This window comes from Acomys russatus, chromosome 6, assembly GCF_903995435.1.
Source record: "Acomys russatus chromosome 6, mAcoRus1.1, whole genome shotgun sequence".
In the NCBI taxonomy this organism is placed as follows: domain Eukaryota; kingdom Metazoa; phylum Chordata; class Mammalia; order Rodentia; family Muridae; genus Acomys; species Acomys russatus.
Window position 1 is genome coordinate 63,212,085 of NC_067142.1, and position 20,599 is coordinate 63,232,683.

At 48.9% G+C, this 20,599-nt stretch overlaps 1 protein-coding gene across 1 annotated transcript in view; it reads right to left on the reverse strand.

Annotated features, from left to right (window-relative positions):
• The window catches only part of Uck2 (uridine-cytidine kinase 2), a 65,556-nt gene extending 45,874 nt beyond the window's left edge, over nt 1-19,682 (reverse strand). The window contains exon 1 of the mRNA XM_051147785.1: nt 19,266-19,682. Within this exon, the coding sequence (XP_051003742.1) occupies nt 19,266-19,364 (99 nt within the window). The 5' untranslated portion in view covers nt 19,365-19,682. The remainder of the gene's footprint in view (nt 1-19,265) is intronic.
• Between the last annotated feature and the right edge of the window lie 917 nt (nt 19,683-20,599).

Here is a 20,599-nt window from a genome sequence, read left to right on the forward strand (position 1 = left end):
CCACCGAAGAGTCTCAAGTCAAGCCTGTGCTTTCTGACGCACAGGCTATAAAAATAGGGTCTCCTTGGGGAGGATTAATTTGTTAGGAAGAACCACAAACCCATTAGATCATTTGAACAGGCAGACAGAAGAGATGCACGGCGGGGGCACAAAGTGTGTGGGAGGAGGACGGAGCATCCATGTGTGCCTCCCTCCAGCATCTCTACTTGTCTGGCTACCCAGCTGCCAGCCTGAGCCTTGTCCTTCTGGGTTTTCTCGGAACTTCATTGTATGGGCATGACTAACTAACCAGAAATGGTCATGATGATCAACTCAACTTTTACCTCCTTCCCGTCCCTGACAGTCACAAGATAGGCAAGACCATGAAGAATCCAGCCTCGTCAACAACAACAACAACAAAATTTTTTTGCTCTTTTTTTTTTTTTAAGTTTATTGTTTATTTATTTATTTTTTTTTTTTTTTTTTTTTTTTTTTTTTTGGTTTTTCGAGACAGGGTTTCTCTGTGTAGCCTTGGCTATCCTGGACTCACTTTGTAGACCAGGCTGGCCTTGAACTCACAGCAATCCGTGTTTATTTATTTTTATTTATATTTTTGCTTGATTTTGTTTTTGTCAGACAGGGCTTCTCTGTGTAGCCTTGACTGTCCTGGACTCGCTTTGTAGACCAGGCTGGCCTCGAACTCACAGTGATCCACCTGCCTCTGCCTCCCAAGTGCTGGGGTTAAAGGCGTGTGCAACCCCCACTACCAGATTAATTTTTTCAATGAGTTCAAGTGTGATAAGCTGTTGAGACCATATATATATATATATATATATATATATATATATATTTTTTTTTTTTTTTTTTTTTTTTTTAAGTTGAAGCTGGAGGATATAACTCAGTTGGCAGAATGTTTCATACACCAAGCCATGGTTCCATTTTTTTTTTTTTTGGTTTTGAGACAGGGTTTCTCTGTGTAGCCTTGGCTATCCTGGACTCACTTTGTAGACCAGGCTGGCCTCGAACTCACAGCGATCCGCCTGCCTCTGCCTCCCGAGTGCTGGGATTAAAGGCGTGCGCCACCACGCCCGGCCATGGTTCCATCTTGAGCATCCCAAAAGACTGTGTTATGGCGGTACCCAACACTCAAGTCAAGAAAGTCAAGGTCATCCTTCTGCTATATAGTGAACTCTCGGCCAGACTGGGACACCTAAGACTATCTCAATCCAGCCTAACCCCCCACATAAACTATGGGGTTAATGCAGTCATGGCTTCATGGTCATAGCTGGCCTCCCCAGGATTTCAAGGCCAGTCTGGGACAGAGATCCTGTAGGAAAGAGGAAGGCTTAAAAACAACAGCAACAACAACAACAACAACTTAGGAGGTGGATAAAGACTAAGTTTAAGTAGGTCAGGGCACTGACTCGCATCCCCTTCTCCACTTCCTGGTCACCAGGAAGCATGTGGCACTTCACCAGCCAGCATTCTCTCCCCTGACACCCTTGCCTTTGCCACTGCAACAGACTCCAGTGGCCACAGTCTGAATCTGTAAGCCAAAATAAGTCTTCTCTCCTTTAAGGTCATGGTCACAGGGCAAGACCTATGAACACAAAACTCTGTGTGACAGGAAGGGGGACAGGAGGTTGTGGCCAAAGACCAAATACTAAAACAAAAGGTTCTCCTGATCTTTCCACACACTAGAGAGTTAGGAGTTCTGAACTGGGCACACAACCAATCCTTCTTAAATCCCTGCCTCATAGTGCTAAAGGCTTCTATTTCTGTTTTCCACTTGTACCTCTTATTCACTCTGAGCCTAGTGTCACCTCTGAGGAGGCTCAGTCCCCAGTCCTGTGGGAACTCACTACACTGCCCCTCGCAAGCTTCTGCTGGGGCTCCACAGATCAGAGTTGGTTTTCTAGGCCCTTAAGTTGGCTGGGTAGGTTCTGGATCCAGCAGCAACACTCACTGGCTATGAGACTTGAGGTGGCTACTGAACTCTGTGAAAATGGAGGATCCTTATAGCAACCCACCTCCGAGGGCTTAAATAGGTTACCAGATGTTACACCTAGGCCGGCTCAGTGAGGGTTCGGGAAATAAACACTACCATAAGCAGAGCGTGCTCAAAGGAAAGGGACAATAAGGCGACATTAGAAACCTTTACGCTGTGCCAGTGACAGAGGGAAAACTAAGACAGAGTGGCAAGCGAACACCATAGCTTCTGTAAGAGCGTGTGGCATTTTAGATTAAGAGAAAACAAGGTGGCTGGGGAGATGCCGCAATGGGTAAAGGCCCTGGCTGCCGAGCCTGGCTTGAGTTTGATCTGCAGGAGGGACCCTGATGGCAGAAGGAGAGAAACTCCTCCTCCAAGTTATCTCTGAACTCCACATTCACGCTCAAGCACATGGCCAGGCACACGTGCACAAACTCTCACATTCATGAAACACAGGAACATAGACACACACATACACACACACACACACACACACACACAGACCCACACACACACGTATCACACACATACAGATACACACAGAGACATACACACACAAACACACACACAAACACACAATGTAATCTTTAAAAGCCATGAACTTTTTTTATAAATAGATAAAAATGCTGTAATAAATGTAAAAAAAAAAAAAGTCATTTAAGTTTCAGTGTTGTTTGGGGGTTTGTTGTTTGGTTTGATCTTTTCTTGTTTTGCTTTGTTGAGACAGGGTCTCACTTACTTAGCTGGCCTGAAGCTTCCTTACCAAGCTGGCACTGAATTCACACGGATCTGCCTCCCTTTGTCACCCAAGTGCTGGGATTACAAACATGAGCTACCATGTGGCTGTGTGCGCACTAGTGCTTAAAATAGGCTGTTCTTCCTAATAAGTCAAGGGCTGCACCACACCTCAAAAACCTTGAGTGCCAACAACTTCCTGAAACTCAGACATCTGTCCAAGTGCTCAACAGAAGAACCATGGCCCCCTCCCCCACCCCCGCAGATGCAGGGACCGTTTAAAGCTGGCTTTTCCAAGAACTGGCATGTGAGACTGTGACTTCTCGGATCTCAAATTCTAAAGTTAGAATGGGAGTGGGGGGGGTGGGGGGTCAGACAAACTCCACCTAAGACAAGGAAGGAAACCTGAACACACTCTCTCAGCAGCCAGGGCGCCTGCTACATTGTACACAGACATAAGATCCGGGTCCTTAAAAACTTTCTACTGGGAAGATAAATAGAACAGAGGAACAAACGCCTAGGAATCCCAATACAGACTCAAGTAAAGTGGCACGCGAAGAGGATAGTTTAAGAGGGCTTTAAGAAGCCAGGGGTGGTGGCACACACCTGTAATCCCAGCACTTGGAAGGCAGAGGCAGAAGGATCGCTGTGAGTTTGAGGCCAGTCTGGTCTACAAAGCGAGTGCAGGACAGCCAAGGCTACACAGAGAAACCTTGTCTCAAACAAACAAAAAGAGAGAGAGAGAGAGAGAGAGAGAGAGAGAGAGAGAGAGAGAGAGAGAAGGCTTTAAGGGTTAGAAGTGCCTACAGGGGCAAGAAGAAGGCAGCATGCTGAGCATGCTGAACTCACAGGTGGAGGTGAGCTGAGATCTGGGCCCTGGAAGTGGTCGGCAGTTAGGGTGGGGAAGAAAGGACAGGTGTGGTGTGTGCACAGAGAAAAACAGTAGATTGTGGCCGATGGGGAGGAAATGCCGGGAGGGCAAGAGTGGGGACAGAAAACCACAAGGAATGCCCTGGGAGTGCCGGGTAGAATCAGAGCTGCATTTGTTTAAAGCTCACCCCAGCAGCAATGTGGAGAATGTTCTGGAGGTGGTCCAGGCTGCCGGCTGGGAAATCAGCCACTGGAGAGTCATGCTGTCCGGAACTGACGGAAGCAGGGCTAAGAGTCCAAGAGAGACTCGCGAGGGGAACCGATGGGATCAGCGGGCTTGAAGCGTGTGGAAGGAGGTGGATTTTTGCAGACTGACAGAGGCGACGGCAAAGTATCTCTCCTATGAGTGGCCGGAGAGAGTGCAGGTGGGGGCACGGGTGTGTGGCGAGGAATCAGCACCGGGATTAGCAGGAGCCCAGTGACCACTGACCAAATAGGAAAGGGCTTGGAACAAGTCATAACTGACCAGACCATCGCTCACCAATGAGGATGCAGACTGTAGACAGGGAGAAAAGCAGAGGGCCGCCAAGGAGCTTCTGGGGCAGGACCCATGCCCAGGCAGAAAGCATCCATGAGGCAACTAAGAGGGCAATGAGAAGCAACAAGCCAGCTGCCCAGAGGCAGCAGATCAGCGGTTCTCAACCTGTGGGTCACGACCCCTTCACAGAGGTGGTATGGCTATTTCATAGGAATTGGGTCTCAGATATCCTGCTGACCAGGTATTTACATTACGTAACCGTAGAAACAGAAATAATTTTATGGTTGGGGTGGGGTAGACCGGGTTTAAAGGGTCCAGCACCAGGAAGGTTGAGAACCCCTGTGGTAGACACATCCCAGGCGAGACAGCACAGTCAAACGTGATACAGAAAGGTGAGCCTGGGAACCAGACTTCAGCTGGGATCCAGACACCGGGTGACCGCATGAAAACCCAGCAAGAAAGGCTTCCCCACAGCCATTAACATCCCCTGCTCCTCTTGACCTGTCCAGCACTGAGTCTACCACTCACGTGACCTACCACTCACGTGACATCGTACCCGCCCGCAATCGTCGCTCCCTCTACACCCACTCAAGCCCGTCTCCGCGCAAGAGGTTGAGGACACAAGGCATGAGCCTGCATCCCAACATTCTGATCTCAAAAATCACAGGTACAAGCAGCCAGCCATGACCCACGAGAGTCCAGGAAACTACTTAAAGGGTCCAGCTTAGTCCAACAGATGTTTAACCACCTACCCAGCAGCCAGATGTTAATTATGGCAGGTGCTGAATTAACAGGGGTGAGTGAGAGCCAGGCATGGAGGACTCCTGGGGAGGGGAGCTTTCTCTCAGGCACGGCAGCTCCCTAGAGCCTCAGAGAGCCCCAGCACACATCTGAATCATATTTACCAAATAAAGAACACCTGGCTGAGGGGGAAAAAAAGCACCATTCAGGATTATTAAGGGGTCCCATTGTGTTTTCTGAAGTTTGTAACCGGGTCTTTCTATGTATTCCAAGGCTTAGACCTCATGACCATGCCTTTGCCTGCACAATGCTGGGATTACAGGTGTGCACCACCACACGTGGCTCACAACATGGTAGGCACATGGACACTTTATTTTCTTCCTTTAAAAAAAACACGTATTGCTCTTCTTCCTCGGGAAAACACCAAATGGCGGATGACGCGGAGGACGCAGAGGCCCAGGGTTAGGAGGGCAAGGCGGCTTCCCCGGAGAATTCGGCAGCGGTCTTAGGGGTCTTAGGGGCGAGGCTGTGGTCAAGGGCACGGGGTTCGCGGAGGGAAAGCCGAAGACAAGGAGTGGATCCCCGTCACCAAGCTGGGCCGCCTGGTTAAGGATATGAAGATCAAGTCCTTGGAGGAGATTTATCTGTTCTCCCTGCCCATTAAGGAATCCGAGATTATTGACTTTTTCCTGGGCGCATCCCTAAAGGATGAGGTTCTCAAGATCATACCAGTGCAGAAGCAGACACGGGCTGGCCAGTGGACCAGGTTCAAGGCTTTTGTCACTATTGGGGACTACAATGGTCACGTTGGTCTTGGTGTTAAGTGCTCTGGGGAGGTAGCCACTGCTATCCGAGGGGCCATCATCTTGGCCAAGCCTTTCCATCGTCCCTGTGCGGAGAGGCTACTGGGGGAACAAGATTGGCAAGCCACACACTGTTCCATGCAAGGTGACAGGCCGCTGTGGCTCTGTTTTGGTGCGTCTCATCCCTGCCCCCAGAGGCACTGGCATTGTCTCAGCTCCTGTGCCCAAGAAGCTACTGATGATGGCTGGTATTGACGACTGCTACACATCAGCCAGGGGCTGTACTGCCACCCTGGGCAACTTTGCCAAGGCCACTTTTGATGCTATTTCCAAGATCTACAGCTACCTGACACCTGATCTCTGGAAAGAAACTGTGTTCACCAAGTCTCCTTATCAGGAATTCACTGATCATCTTGTGAAAACCCACACCAGAGTGTCTGTTCAGAGGACCCAGGCTCCAGCTGTGGCTACCACATAAGGGTTTTTACAAGAAAAATAAAGTAGATTAATTCTGTTAACACACACACACACACACACACACACACACACACACACACACACACACACACACATATTAAGCTGGGCCTGGACCCAGGAGAAACCAGGAGGGGTCCACCATTGATGCTTTGCATCAACAAGTTTTGTTTTTCTTTTTGAGACAGGGTTTCTCTGTGTAGCCTTAACTATCCTAGACTCGCTTTGTAGACCAGGCTGGCCTCGAACTCATAGTGATCCACCTACCTCTGCCTCTCAAGTGCTGGGATTAAAGGCGTGCCCCACCACGCCCAGCCCTGCATCAACAAGTTTTAAAAGACCCACCCTAAGGCACACAGCGAACTGCTAACAAGAATAAAAGAACTGGTGTGGTGGTGCTTAGCTCCGCGAAGCCCGGGGCTGTGGCCCAAGCACTGCACAGACCAGCTGTAGCTCAAGTTACTCGTGGGTCTGAATGAAAAGGCTCCCCATAGGCTCTGACCTTTGAATAGCGCCAGCTGGCGGTGCCATTTGTGCAGTTCAGGAAGTGTGGCCTTGCAGGAGGAGCTACATAACTAGGCACCAGACACCATTCCTGACAGCTCGGCTTCCTGCTTTCAGTGGGAGACAGGAGCGCTCGGTTTCTGGCTGCCAGGTCTGCAGCATGACGCCATGCTGTCTCTGCCATTATAGCCACTAGCCCTCTGGAACTATAAGCCCAAAAATCCTTTCCTTCTATAAATTGCCTTGGCCATGATATTTTATCACAACAGTAGAAGTGTGACTGCCTACAGTGAGAACTGGTAAAGGCGGAGAGGGATCAGGAAAGAGCTCAAGGTCATCCCTGGCTATTCAAGGCCAAGTTCAAGGCCAGCTTGGGGTGCATGAGAAGGGAAGAGGGGGAGAAGAGGGAGAAGGCGGAAGGAATCAGGGACAGGAGGAGGAGGGGAAAACATTGTGGACTAAAAAGACCACCTTGAAAGATGCCCAACTGCCAGCTATGAGCCTGGTGAGCAAAGGAGGAAGGGCACCTACCCTAAGAAGATCATTAATGTCACTAACAAGGCTGTAACTCACGGCTCTCTGTGTCCCCTTCCCGGCACCACCATGCTGAGCCCCTTAGTTTACATTTTAAGTGTTTTCCCACCCAAAAAGGTGATGGATGTGTTAGTTACTGGGCTTAGCCTTTCAACATACGTCAACACATAGATGCCAGGGAGGTGGCACAGGCCTTTAATGCCATTGTAGAGACTAAACCAACGCCATTTTGTGTTCAGGGCCTGAGAACTTGACACCCAGCCACCCCACACCCTGCCCCCACCCCGCCCCCATCCCCCAGAACTTCCAGGGAGAACCACAAACATACAGCTAGTGAGCTCAAGGCCAGCCTGGTCTACAAAGTGAGTCTAGGACAGCCAGGACTACAAGAGAAACTCTGTCTCAAAAAACAAAAACAAAAACCCTGTTCCCCTCCCACTAGGGGCCGCCATCTTCCCTCCTGAAGAGGGGGCTGGTGGTCCAGGCTCTGAGCTTGAAATAAACAAGACCCAGTGTGATTTGCATGCGGCTGATTCCTGGTCTTTGGGGGTTTCACTACTGGGCGTTACACCAGTGCTCCGAAGGCAGAAGCAGGAAGATCCAGCCAGGGCTGGCTATACAGAGAAACCCTGTCTCAAAAACCAAACAACAACAGAAAAAGTATTCCCCAATTAAACAAATAAATATTTTTGCGAATATACTATTTTTAACAAAACAGACCGATCAAAGAAGCTATTCTGACAGCGCACAGGCTGTACAATGTGAATGTACATGTGATGCAGGGCACTTGCTCCCAGCTCGGACACTGCTATGCACACAGTAGGGCATGTTTTCTAACTCATTCCTAACCAACTAGGCCTTCTCTCCTCTTCACAGATACAGGGATGGGATAAGTTCACAAGAAACAGATTAGAATGGGTCCAGCCAGGCCAGGGATGCCAGCCTGACTGAGTGCAAAGCCTCGGTTCCCTGCCTCACCAGGCCAGGAGCACCCACTCACCTGAAAGCATTTTGCCAACAAGCCTAGAGGGTCTCCATCCTAGCAGGGACACAGAGACACCCTAAAGCTTTGAATCTATTACAATCAAAGACCTCAAATCGCACACTGCCCTTACGTACACAAGCCCCTGGAAGGCCTGGTGGAGTTCTTCACAGGCTTGTGTGAAATACAAGCCTCCCCTGCATCCATTCAGGGAACAAAAGGTCAGCCTAGCCCCAGTTTGCGCTGGGGCATCAGACAGGGAAAGTGCATCTCCTCCAAAACAGTGCTCCTACCTCACTCCTTCAAATAGGGCGTACTGCTCCATATTGCTTTCCCCACAAAAGAAGTGTAGGAAATGCAGCGAGTGGCTCATCAAAACAGCATGTCTGACCTCCAGAGAACAATCAATAAGTCCTGAAAGAAGTGGCAGGGCTCCAGAACCAGTCTCCTCCCCAGAATGGGACTTCTGGAGAAATTCCAAAGTCCCCTCAGACAACCAATACATCATACAAAGGCGTGAGCCCTCTCCTGAGACAGAGCCGTCCTGTTGCTTGTATTCTGCGGCTCCAACCAGCCTGTTAGCAGAGGTGGACCTGTGAGCCAGGCAGCTGCTGCAGGCTTCCTGCAGCCCCAGTCCTAGTAGGAACTACTCACTGCCAAGTTTTTATTTATTTGTTTGTTTGAGGAGGAGAGTTGCTGAGACGGGGTTTCTATTATGCATCCCTGGATATCCCTAGAACTCACTGGGTAGACCAGGCTGGCCCAAACTCTCAGAGATGAGCCTGCTTCTTTCTGCCTCCCTGAAAGATGGGATTAAAGGCGTGCTCCATTAGGCTAGGCTGAAACTGATAACATTTTATCTTCTAAGTTTAGCGTGTTTCTGGGGAACCGGGCAAGCCTTCACTGGAGCTAAGAGACTTTAAAAACACACCTCATAAAGCTGTGTGTCATTTTGTAGTCTCCTTTGGATGATCACTATTCTTTCAGGGCAGATGATACATAATTACATATATTATAAACCTCTGTTAAAATCCTAGACACTGCTATTTAAAATGTTCTTTTTTGATGAAAGGAACACAAAGCCCTGTGTAAACTGTGGAACATGTATAGTATTTTCCATTCTATTAGATTTGTGATAGCGGCACCGGAGGTTAAGAATGCATACTGCAGACACAGCTGTCACACTCTTCAGACATCTTTGTGCCCCTGCACAACATGGTTTCCATATCACACTCGCACATTCATTCATACATACATACACACACACACACACACACACACTTACAAATAAGTAAATCTAAAAAGATCTGTCTGAGAAAAAAAGAAAAAACTACCCAATTCCAATCCCTTTTAGAAAAGGCCCCTGTTGGTCAGGCGGTGGTGGTGCACGCTTTTAATCCCAGCACTTGGGAGGCAGAGGCAGGTGGATCTCTGTGAGTTCAAGGCCAGCCTGGTCTACAAAGTAAGTCCAGCCCAGCCAAGGCTACACAGAGGAAACCCCGTCTCGAAAAAACAAACAAATAAATAAATAACTGGCCCCTGTTGAGGCCCTGCAGGTGGGTTTTCTCCAAGCAAGGCAGCTGTACCTTTTCCTACAAGAAATTGCTTGGGCTTACAAGGTCTATGCTCGGGTTGAGGATCTACTTCCTATCCAGTTCCTACTGATTAGCATTCACCTAAACAAAATGGATAGCAGCTGAGAGAAGGTGACAAGAGATGCACTCTACAGCTTTTTTTTTTTTTTTTTTTTTTTTTTTTTTTTTTTATCATTTTTCTACACGGAACATTAGACAAGCATCTATCTAGCCATCAGGCAAGTGCACTCACACTAAGAGAAAACAGAGTGTGAACAGCATTAGCCAGGTCCCCAGCAGCACTCAAGGCAAACCGGCTGAGATGCTGACTCAGTATTTGGGGGCTCAAGAGCAGTGCAGTGGGGGAGTACATGCTTTGCACGAGTCCTGTGTTCAACCATAACACCACAAAAAAAAACTGTCAGAAGACAATGTAACTGGACAGAAGAAGCATTGCATCCTTTGGCCATTAACCCAAGAGCCGGGCCTGTCTACTGAATACATTTTGCAGAGGGATTGGTCAGGAGGGTCCTGAGCAAACACTCAAGGAAGTGAAAGTTGGCCGTTATCAGTCAACTGTTAAGACTATTAGAACTAAGATAACTGAGTTATCTCCTCCCAGCTAGGGAGGGTCCCTCCTGGAGAAACAGAAAGGAGCCATTTACAGCCCCTTGTGAGCCTTTTTGTGACATCTTCCTTTAATTTTTTTTTTTTTTTTTCTGATTGTGGCTGGATGTAGTAGTGCAAGCCTTTAATCTCAACAGTCACTCCAGAGTCAGAGGCAGGAGGATCTCTGAGTTCAAGGTGAGCCTGGTCTACATAGCAAGTTCTAGGACAGCCAGGACTACAGAGACCAATCTCCAAAAGAAAAAGAAAAAAAGTTGGGGTGTGCATATGTGTGCATGTGTATGTACATGTATCTGTGGAAGCCGGCAATCAAAGAACGGTGACTTCTGCCATCACTCTTGACCTGTTTGAAACAAGGTCTCCCACCGAACCTGAAGCTGATTTAGCTAGGCAGGAAGGCAGGCAAGCCAGCAAGTACCCAAGTCTTTGGGCCTCTACCATACCCCCCGCCCCAGTACTAGGGTGACAAGCACCAGCAGGGTTCAAAGAGGAGTGGGGTTTCTGGGAAGGCTAACTAGTAATGGTCTCACTGAGGAAATAAGCAGTCCGTCCTGTTGTCCCATGCTCCCCCTCTTCAGGTGAACTACATATTTCACGCAACTCTTCAGGAGACAACCGTGGGGTTTTTATCTTTGGAGCAATCAGAATGTCTCCACCCAAAGCCAAAGGTCTCTCATTCCTTTGATCAGGAGGGCTAAGGAGGGGCAGCTGCTGTGTTTCCCTTTCAGGTGTTACTACAGAAAGCAAGGGGTGAGCATTCGGCTTTCAGGTGTTACTACAGAAAGCAAGGGGTGAGCATTCAGGCCGCCCAGGGGAGGAGGACCCATCTCCAGGGGCCTGACAGGCTACTGCTCCCCATCTAGCTACCTAACAGTTCCCCTCACTTTACAAAGCCAAGGCCTGCCTTTCCCAAGCTCGGATTGGAGCTCCCTCTCCATCGGCAGGGGTTTCCAGTCTTCCTTCAAAACAGTCAGCTGAGCACTGTGGCACATGCCAGCTCATAACAGCTTTTAAACCTACTTAATAGGAGCCGGGCACAGTGGTGCTCAACTGTGATCCTAGCGTTCGGGGAGGCGGAGAGGCAAGCATAAAAATAAAATGAAGTACCGGTAAAAGGCTGTGGCGGCTGCAAATGGCTCGGTGGGTAGAGATGCTTTTCCAGCAAGCCTGAAGACCCAGGTTCAATCCCCAGGACCCACATTATGGATCATGTTGATATCACAATATAAAACACAGCACAAATTTAAAAGGCCCACAGTGGGCTGGAGAGATGGCTCAATCAGTTAAGAGCACATACTGACCAGAGTTCAATTCCCAGCACCCACACCAAACAACTCACAATTGCCTGTAACTCTAACGCCAGGAGTATCTGATACCTCTGGCTTCTTGGAGCATCTTACACACACACATACACAATTCAACTAAAAATACAAGTTTAGTCGGGCAGTGGTGGCACACACCTTTAATCCCAGTACTCGGGAGGCAGAGGCAGGCAGATCGCTGTGAGTTTGAGGCCAACTTAGTCTACAAAGTGAGTGAGTCTAGAACAGCCAGGGCTATTACACGGAGAAACCCTGTCTTGAAAAAACAAAAACAAAAACCAAGTTTTTAAAAAAAACCAGACCATGCTGGGCGTGTTGGCGCACACCTTTAATCCCAGCACTCCAGAGACAGAGGCAGGTGGATCGATGTGAGTTCAAGGCCAGCCTGGTCTACAAAGTGAGTCCAGGACAGCCAAGGCTACACAGAGAAACCCTGCCTCAAAAAACAAAACAAAACAAAAACAAAAGAAAGCACCCATTGTTAGGCGGCCTTGATGGCAGAAATTTCTAATCTATTTTAAAATAGTGCAAATAAGGATGTCTCAAGGAGTTTTTCTATCTATTTTTATGGTTCCAATTTTTTATGGTAGTACCTTAATTTACAAAAACAGCTGATGCACAGAGAAAAAAATAAAACTGTACAAGATTTTCTGCATAATTGGGGGTGAAGGCAGAGGCAGGCGGATCATTGTAAGTTCGAGGTCAGCCTGGTCTACCAAGTTAGTCCAGGAAAACCAAGGCTATACAGAGAAACTTTGTCTGGAAAAACCAAAAAAAAAAAAAAGAGTTCATATGACAGTCAATAAATCAATATTCAGGAGACTGAATAGATCCAAAATCTCCGTATCTAAACTAATGTCACTAAGTCACCCAAGAATCGGAGAATCAAACATGATTTGGGCTGAGGATGTAGGGTAATTTGTAGTATACACCAAGCCATGAGCTCTATCCCCAGCACCACATACAGCAATTATCTGTGTGGTGGCACATCCTGCATGGCCAGCATGCGAGAGGTGAAGGGAGACGGCTCAGCAGGTTGAGGCCCATAGATGGCCTTGGGACTTCATGTCCATCCCCACATCATAGCTGGAGGAAGGAGAAAACCAACTCCCAAGGGTGTAGTCCTCTATCTACACACACACACACACACACACACACACACACACACACACACACACACCATTCACACACATAACACAAAATAAATTAGAAGAAAACAATTTGCTCAGTTTCATCTGTCATTTGGACATTCTAAAGAAGCTTTTTACAAGTGTGTGTGTGTATGTGTGTGTGTGTGTACATAAAGTATGTGGACACACATGCTACAGCATACATTTTAAGGGTCAGTTCTCCAGAGCCCAGAGCCCACAGTCAGATTATCACTGAACCACCTCAGAGTGTGGAGGACAGATTTCAATTGCAAATATTTTAAGAACCAAAGGTTCTCTACCACTAAAGAAACATTCACCACTTCCATCCCTTCATAATTCCTATTCCATTATTTCATAAAAACATGGATTATGCTTATAATTTACATATATGTGATTTATACATGATTAGGTTAGATGATCTAATGATAAAGGTGACAAAAATTACTTAAAGGGCAAGAAAAATATAGTCCACTATAAAAACACTCTCAAACATCTGTATCGACTTATATAACTGAGGGCTGAAGAGATGGCTGTGTGGCTAAGAGCACTGGGTGCTCTTCCAGAGGACCAGGGCTCTTCCCAGCACCCATACGGGGGCTCATAATAAAAATGAATAAACTTGCCGGTGCATGCCTTTTTTTGTTTGTTTGTTTGTGTTTGTTTTTTCGAAACAGGGTCTTTCTGTGTTAGCCTTGGCTGTCCTAGAGTCGCTTTGTAGACCAGGCTGGCCTCGAACTCACAGTGATCCATACTCAGAAGGCAAAGGTAGGTGGATCGCTGTGAGTTTGAGGCCAGCCTGATCTATAAAGTGAGTCTAGGACAGCCAAAGCTACACAGAGAAACCGTCTCTAAAAACAAAAAATAAATAAATAGATAAACTTTTAGGGCCCAGTGTGGTGGCGCCCACCTTTAATCCTAATACTTTGAAGGCAGAGGCAGGTGGATCTCTATGAGTTTGAGGCCAGGCTGATCCTACAGAGTGAGTTCCAAGACACCAGAACTGTTAATACAGAGGAACTCTGTCCCAAAAAAAATAAAAATAAAAAAATAGAAGAGTCCTAAAAGACCTTGAACAGTTTCAACCTCACCAAAACAGAAGTCAGGAGCAAAAAGTGCTACCTCACAGTTTCACTGGAACTCACAAATGTGAGCTGTCTACATCATAAAAGCAAATAAAAGCTCAACTCTGAGGAGAGCTGGTGGGAATCAGTTCTCTCCTTCCATCAGGTCTGTGCATGCGCAGGCTACCAACACACAATAAATAAAACATTTTTCTTTTTAAATTTGAAAGCAAGATTCTACAAAGAAATTACACTAAGCTCAAGACCTAAGCAACCCTATACACTAAGAGGGAGTGCGATGACCACAGGGGGTAGCCATCAGAAAGGACACTTCAAAGATGCTCAACCAAAGGCCAAGAAAGGAAGGCATCCCCAAGGGAAGGCAGCAGGGAAGAGCTGCTGCTGGGGGTTTGCTGCCTCTTCACCCCATAGTGTGGCTCACTGAACTAAACGAAAGAATTTTAGGAGAAGCTGGGCAGTAGGGAGGACCACCTTGGGTGAGAAAAAGCACGGCACACCTAGTGGGGGTGACTGTAAAAGAGCATGAGACTGGCATAAGGACACAAGGGGCCGGAGCATCACCCCTCAAGATCAAGCCAACAATTTGGAGGTGGAAGAAACTACACAGTGCCTGCCCAAAGAACAAAGACACACAGAGCCTGGGCCCGGGAAACACCTCTCTGAAAGGGTATGGGGATAAGCCGACTGGATAGAAGGGGAGCAGCAGAGGTCCCAGGAACAGGACAGCACAAGCCAGGATGACATGGCTCTACAGCATTCTGAGGCAGGCAGTCCAAAAGCAGATGCTGACTCACAGTCAAGCTAGCCTAGGTATCAGCCCACACCTCAGTGGGGACCGCTTGTCCTGCATTACTCACAGCCCAGCCTCCCCTAAAAATACCTTTGAGGGGTGGTCACCATTTGCAGAAAAGCTCAAATGAGGCAGATTCAGAAAAGTTGGGTCCCAGGTCCATCTCTGTCTCTAAGTCAAGACTTCCATTGTCTCCTCTAGAAGGGAACCTGCCTGAAACACCAATAAAGGAGTGAAATAATTTGATTCTTTCATGATAAAGCCTCATGATGAGAAAACAGAAGGAGCTGTTTAGAAGCAGTCAGACCCTCAGGGGTGGGGTGGTGGGGAGGGGGAACCTTCTCTCCGGTGTCAGGTTAGGTTCCACTAACACATAATATTTCAGGCGGGGCATGCCTGTAATCCCAGCACCTGGGAGGCAGAGGCAGGCAGATCTTGAGTTTGAGACCAGCCTGGTAAACAGAGTTACAGAACAGCAAGAACACAGAAAAATCTTGGTTTTTGGGGGGGGGGGGCTATCTTGCCCTCCCCCTCCACACACCTCAAAAATAATAGCATTTCAGTGGTTCTTAAGGACACTAAGCTCTGGAGGAAGCAGCTGTCAGGAGCCAAGCACAGTAACAGGGAAAAATCCAGTAGACTTGATTGATGGAACCAGAAAAATCCTGAGTGACAAGTGCCCTTCTGGAAGCAGTTAGCAGCCGCACTGCAGGCCACTGTAGACAGCACCATGGACAATGCTATCAGTGAAAGCGGTTTAGTTAGACATGGGCAAAATACACAGCCCAGGACCACATCTGACGCTTTTGACCTGGACACTGGACTGTCTTGGAGAGACATCAAGGTCTGTGAAAAGGAGAGTGACAGCGAGAGCTAGCACAAGGAAGACCACTTGAGATGGTGTGACAAGGAGTGGATCCAGAGTCTGTCTTTATGGGTCAAGGACATGAGAAGGAATGGTAACCACAGTGAAAAAACATATATAGCATAGGGGTGGGCTGTCTGTTTTATTTCCACCTCCCTTCCAGTGTTATTTCTTGCTATCATCTGAACCTACTGTTTGGGGGAAAATAAGAGTCTGGCTTTTGATAACATTAAGGTCAGAAGAACTTTCTCATCTGCCGCAAAGTGGCTTCATGTTTTGGGGTTTAGGACACAGACTTGGGACCTTACGCAAACTAGGCAAGAGCTCCATCATGGAGTTACAGTCCCAGAGGATTTTTTTCTTTCTTTCTTTCTCTCTCTTCCTTCCTTTCTTTCAGACAGGAGCTCACAATGTAGCCCTGGCTGACCTGGAACTCACTCTGTAGATCAGGCTGGCCTCAAACTCACAGATCCATATGCCTCTGCCTCCCAAGTGCTGGGACTAATGGTGTGCACCACCTCACTCAGCTAATTTAAGGGTCTGAATGCTTTGTCTGTGTGTATGTATGTGGACCACATGTGTGCCTGGTGCTGCTTGCAGAGGCCAGAAGCTGGTATCAGATCCTCTAGAACTGGGGTGCTAGGAATCAAACCCCAGTTTGTTCTTTTTTTTTTTTTTCCAAGACATGGTTTTTCTGTGGAACAGCCCTGGCCGTCCTGGACTCACTTTGTAAACCAGGCTGGCCTTAAACTCAGAAATCCACCTGCCTCTGCCTCCTGAGTGCTGGGGTTAAAGCATTGCAATGTTTGCCTTCTACAACCAAAATAATTTAGTCTGAGATAAAATATTTATACTCTGGACAGCCATAATATTAAGACAAGGAGAGTCTCATAGGAAAAGGCCTCCAACGAACGGTCTTTTCTCCAGAAGGAGAGATTAAAGGGAGAAAACTGGGGTCCACGGTGCAGGGCTGCAGGGTCCCTCCATTTACTGTGGGTTAAGCAGATGTGAGCCTTGGTGTTCCTTCTTAGCTATCTCCATACAGTCTGTCCCATGTGACATCAGGAAGATGCGCTTCAGGTCACAGCTCTTACAGCCAGCAGCCGGAGTGCGGAGTGCCAGTTGCTGCCACTAACTACGTCATCTGCATACATTATTAGTTCAGCCTCTTTTCTCTCATGTACATGTGAAGACGATGCATGAGCAAGCTCCTAGGTGACACCAGCACCCCAAAAAATAAATACTAAAACAGGTAATTAGATTGTTGGCCTCTGGAGTCTCTGGGGTTCCTTGCATACTGCCATTTTTTTTTCTTAACCCCTTTCTTTTTCCAAATTCCTTTATCCATAAAGTAGGATATCAACCTGCCTTGCTTCCAGCCCCTACTGAACCAGGTTTTGACTCCGAAAGGAGATTCGGTTTGTTCATGTTGACTTTGAAAACAGAAAGTAAAAGACAAAGAAAGGAGTGGTGGTGTAGGCAGAGGCAGGTGGATCTGAGTTCAAAGCCAGCCTGGTCTAGAGGCATGAGTTCCAGGACAACCTGGGCTTCACACAGAGAAATACTGTCTCTCGAAAAGCCAAAAATAAAATAAATTAAATTTGTGCCAGGAGTGGTGGTGTACCCCTTTAATCCCAGCACTTGGGAGGCAGAGGCAGGCAGATCTCTGTGAGTTCAGAGGTCAGTCTGGTCTACAAAGTGGGCCCAAAACAGCCAAGGCTACACAGAGAAACCTTGTCTCGAAAAACAAGAAAAAAGAAAATTCACATAGCCTAGTGTGGTAGCCCACACCTTTCATCCCAGTAGTAAAGAGGCAGAGGCAGGTGGATCTCTGGGAGTGAGGCCAACCCAGCCTACCAATATAATGAGTTCCATGCCTGCCAGGAAATTGTCAATATATAAACACACACACTATTCTTTGGCCATAACAAGCCATCATATGCCCAAAAGCATATTTTGAAAACTGCATGAAGAGACCCTTCTTCCGTTGGGAGTTCCCTCTTAATTCCTCTCATTCCTCCTGGATGAGAAGCAGGTCAGCAGAAAGCTGGCTACTCCCAGTGGCTAACCGCCCCTCCCACCTCCAGCTATATAGGCGACCCTTAAAACCCATCCTGCGATGCAAGTCACTGAAAAAGTAACACAGAGTAAGATGTTTTCACCTTTTCAGCGAGCGTGTCAGTTTTCTGCCTCTCTGGCAACTAAATTATTTAGGTGCCTGCCAAGGTCATTTTGTTTCTAAATGTTCCACTCATCTGCAAGTTTAAAGTCTTTTCTCCACTAAGGGGACCAGACTTTAGGCTAACATGTTACCCCAGCTTCACCCCTGGTGTTACTCTGGGAATATCAGCCATGAATTAGAAAAGGCCCCTCTACAGCAGGAATTGTGGGAAAAGAATAGTGGGGCAGAAATTCTGAAAGGAGCTGATAAGGAGTCCCGGATAGAATTAGCATCCTGGTTTTGCTTTGCATTCCTAGACGCACTAGTGGATAATGTATTTTTAAACTTAGCATGTTCAAAGGGAAAGGGCAAAAAACCCAAGTTCAGAAATCTGAAGAGTCCCTCCTAGCCATGGAAGCCAAACAGGAGGTGAACTTCATCAATATCGGAGTCCTACAGCACAAAACTCTTGAGTCTGGGTTGCTGGGATAAAGTATTCCAGACCTGGAGGGAAAATGCGTTAAAATCAAAATGGAGGAGGGGCCAAGGAGAAATGGGCTGGAAGCAAAAACCTCGTGGCGCGTGGCGCGCGTCTCATGGCGCCATCCAGCCTTCCTGCTCTACGCTCCCCTGCGTCGGGGCTAACCATCCCGCCTCACCAGCGGCCGCACGCGGCGCCCAGATCCCCCAGGCGCCCACTGAACTTAGAGGCTGTTAAACGGCAGGCGATCAAGCAGCCACATCTTAAAAGGCAGAGAGGAGGGAGTAAAAAACGAACCATCTGGGAGGGCTCCACCCTTCTCCACCTGCAGTAAAGACCCAAGGTGAAGCCAAGACGCCCCTCGCTGCCTTGCAGGGGGGGAAAGGGAGGAGAAGAGGTTCCCCGGAAAGTCAGACTCGGTAGCCCCTTCCCTGGCAACGAAGGAGCGAGAGACCCGGACACCGAAGAGCACTGAGCCAGTACAACTTTCTCACTAAGACCGATCCCATTTTCTCTTACAACCATAAAAAACAGCAACCCTGCTGTCATTCCATCTGTAACTGCACCCACCCGGCTTCGGCTCTTTCCCGGAAAAAAATCCTGCAACCCTCAGGTAGCCGACAGCCGGCGCGCCACCTCCCGCATCCCGGTCACCCTCACAGCCCACGGGCATGGGCAGCCAGCAAAGGCCAGGCCGGGCGGAGGAACGCACCGAGGCTCGGAGGGAAGCCCCGTAAGCCCCTGCCCCTGTCCCCGAAATGCAAAACAATAAGCATCCGCTTTCTGCCCCTCCCCCACAGGACCCTGACCACGAGTCACAGCCGCCGCGGGGAACCGGCGAGGGCGCGCACCCTCCCTGGGTCCGGGGCAGGGGAAAGACAAGCACTCGGGACCCTTGGGTCGTACCAGTCCCCTCTCTGGTCCCCAACGCCGCGCCCCGAGCCTGAGCGGCCGGGAGCGAGGATCGCGCGGGCCACGCGGTGGCAGGCTGCAACTGACACGGCCCGCGGGCGCCGGCCACATGCGCCACCCGCCGGGCGGGCAGGGCGCGCGGACCCGTACCTTGCCGCTGGCCGTGCCCCCGCTCACGCCGATCAGGAAGGGCTCGCCGCCGTTGGGCTGCTGGTGGTTCTGCAGGGTCTGCTCGCTGTCCCCGGCCATGACTCGCGCCGCCCCTCCTCTCGCAGCCTGTGCGAACCGACGCACGCTCCCCGCCCGCGACCGGGCTCGCTCAGCTCCTCGCAGCCGCCGCTGGTAGCCGCCGAGGTCGAGGCTGGGCCGGCCACGGCGAGAGCCGGGGCGGGGAGGGAGGGGGGTGGGGAGAGGCCGAGATGGCTTTCCCGGAGGTGCCGAGAGCTCTCCTGTGCCCGTGGCGGCCCGTGGGGTTTACATCCCAGGCAGAGGTCAGCGTGATGAGGCTGCTCCAATCCGGGCGGGCTGCGGGCTGCTATTCGCCAGGAGTCTGGCCCCAGCCTCCGCCCCGCCCGGGCTCCGCCGCCGCCGGAGGTCTCTGGGAAAGGTGTGAGCGCCACTCCCCTCCCCACCCGCCCGATTAACCCTTTCTCGGACGGAGTCGAGAAACAGGCTAGGTCAGCGTTTTAAGGTGCCACCCTGCGTCCCTATTTCAAAAGAGATCAAAAGCGAGAAGAGGCTGCTAAGCAGACCAGAGAATGGAGGAAATGCCTCAGGTTTGAGACGCGAAACTGGAAAAGGCTGTGGAGATGGAGATGGAGCAGAGTTAATGCGTTGGACCCTTTATCAACAATGTAACTTGTGTTTTCAGAGACCCCCTGTATGCCAAAATAGTGTGTCAGTTGCTTGACTTTAGCGATTTCCTGTCTTGGAAACCCCCAAGTGCCATTTTCTTTGGCAGGTCTGTCCTCATGTGACTCCCTAAGAGAAGACTGACTCGAGGACGGGTCCTCCTCCCTGGAAAAGCAGCGCCCTTCTTACACCACAGCATCCTAGATCTCCAGTACTAAAATCCTCGTGGAGCTAGGGTTAATGAAAATAGGAACAAACCTATGCCATTTCGATTCATTGATGACTTTAACTGACCTAGTTTATTACAAGCAGGCAATTAGTCACTTGGTTAGGAAGATAAAGACTAAGGAGGAGTCTTCACCTCCTGAGCCAGATTTCTTCAATTCACATCAAGGTACAGAAACAAGTCCACTGTGCCTGGGTGTTCCAATCTATTAAATGGGAATAAAAGTGCTCACACGCTAGGATTTTTGTAGGACTTAAATGAATTATCATAGGTAAAAATCTTTAAACAATGCCTGAATATCACTGTAGCGCCTGTATCAGGGCTTGAAAAGACTCCTAAAGGACTGAACCAGAAAGGGCAGTTTTGCTAGGCACACCTAAAAGGTAGGGCTAGCTAGAATCTTTGC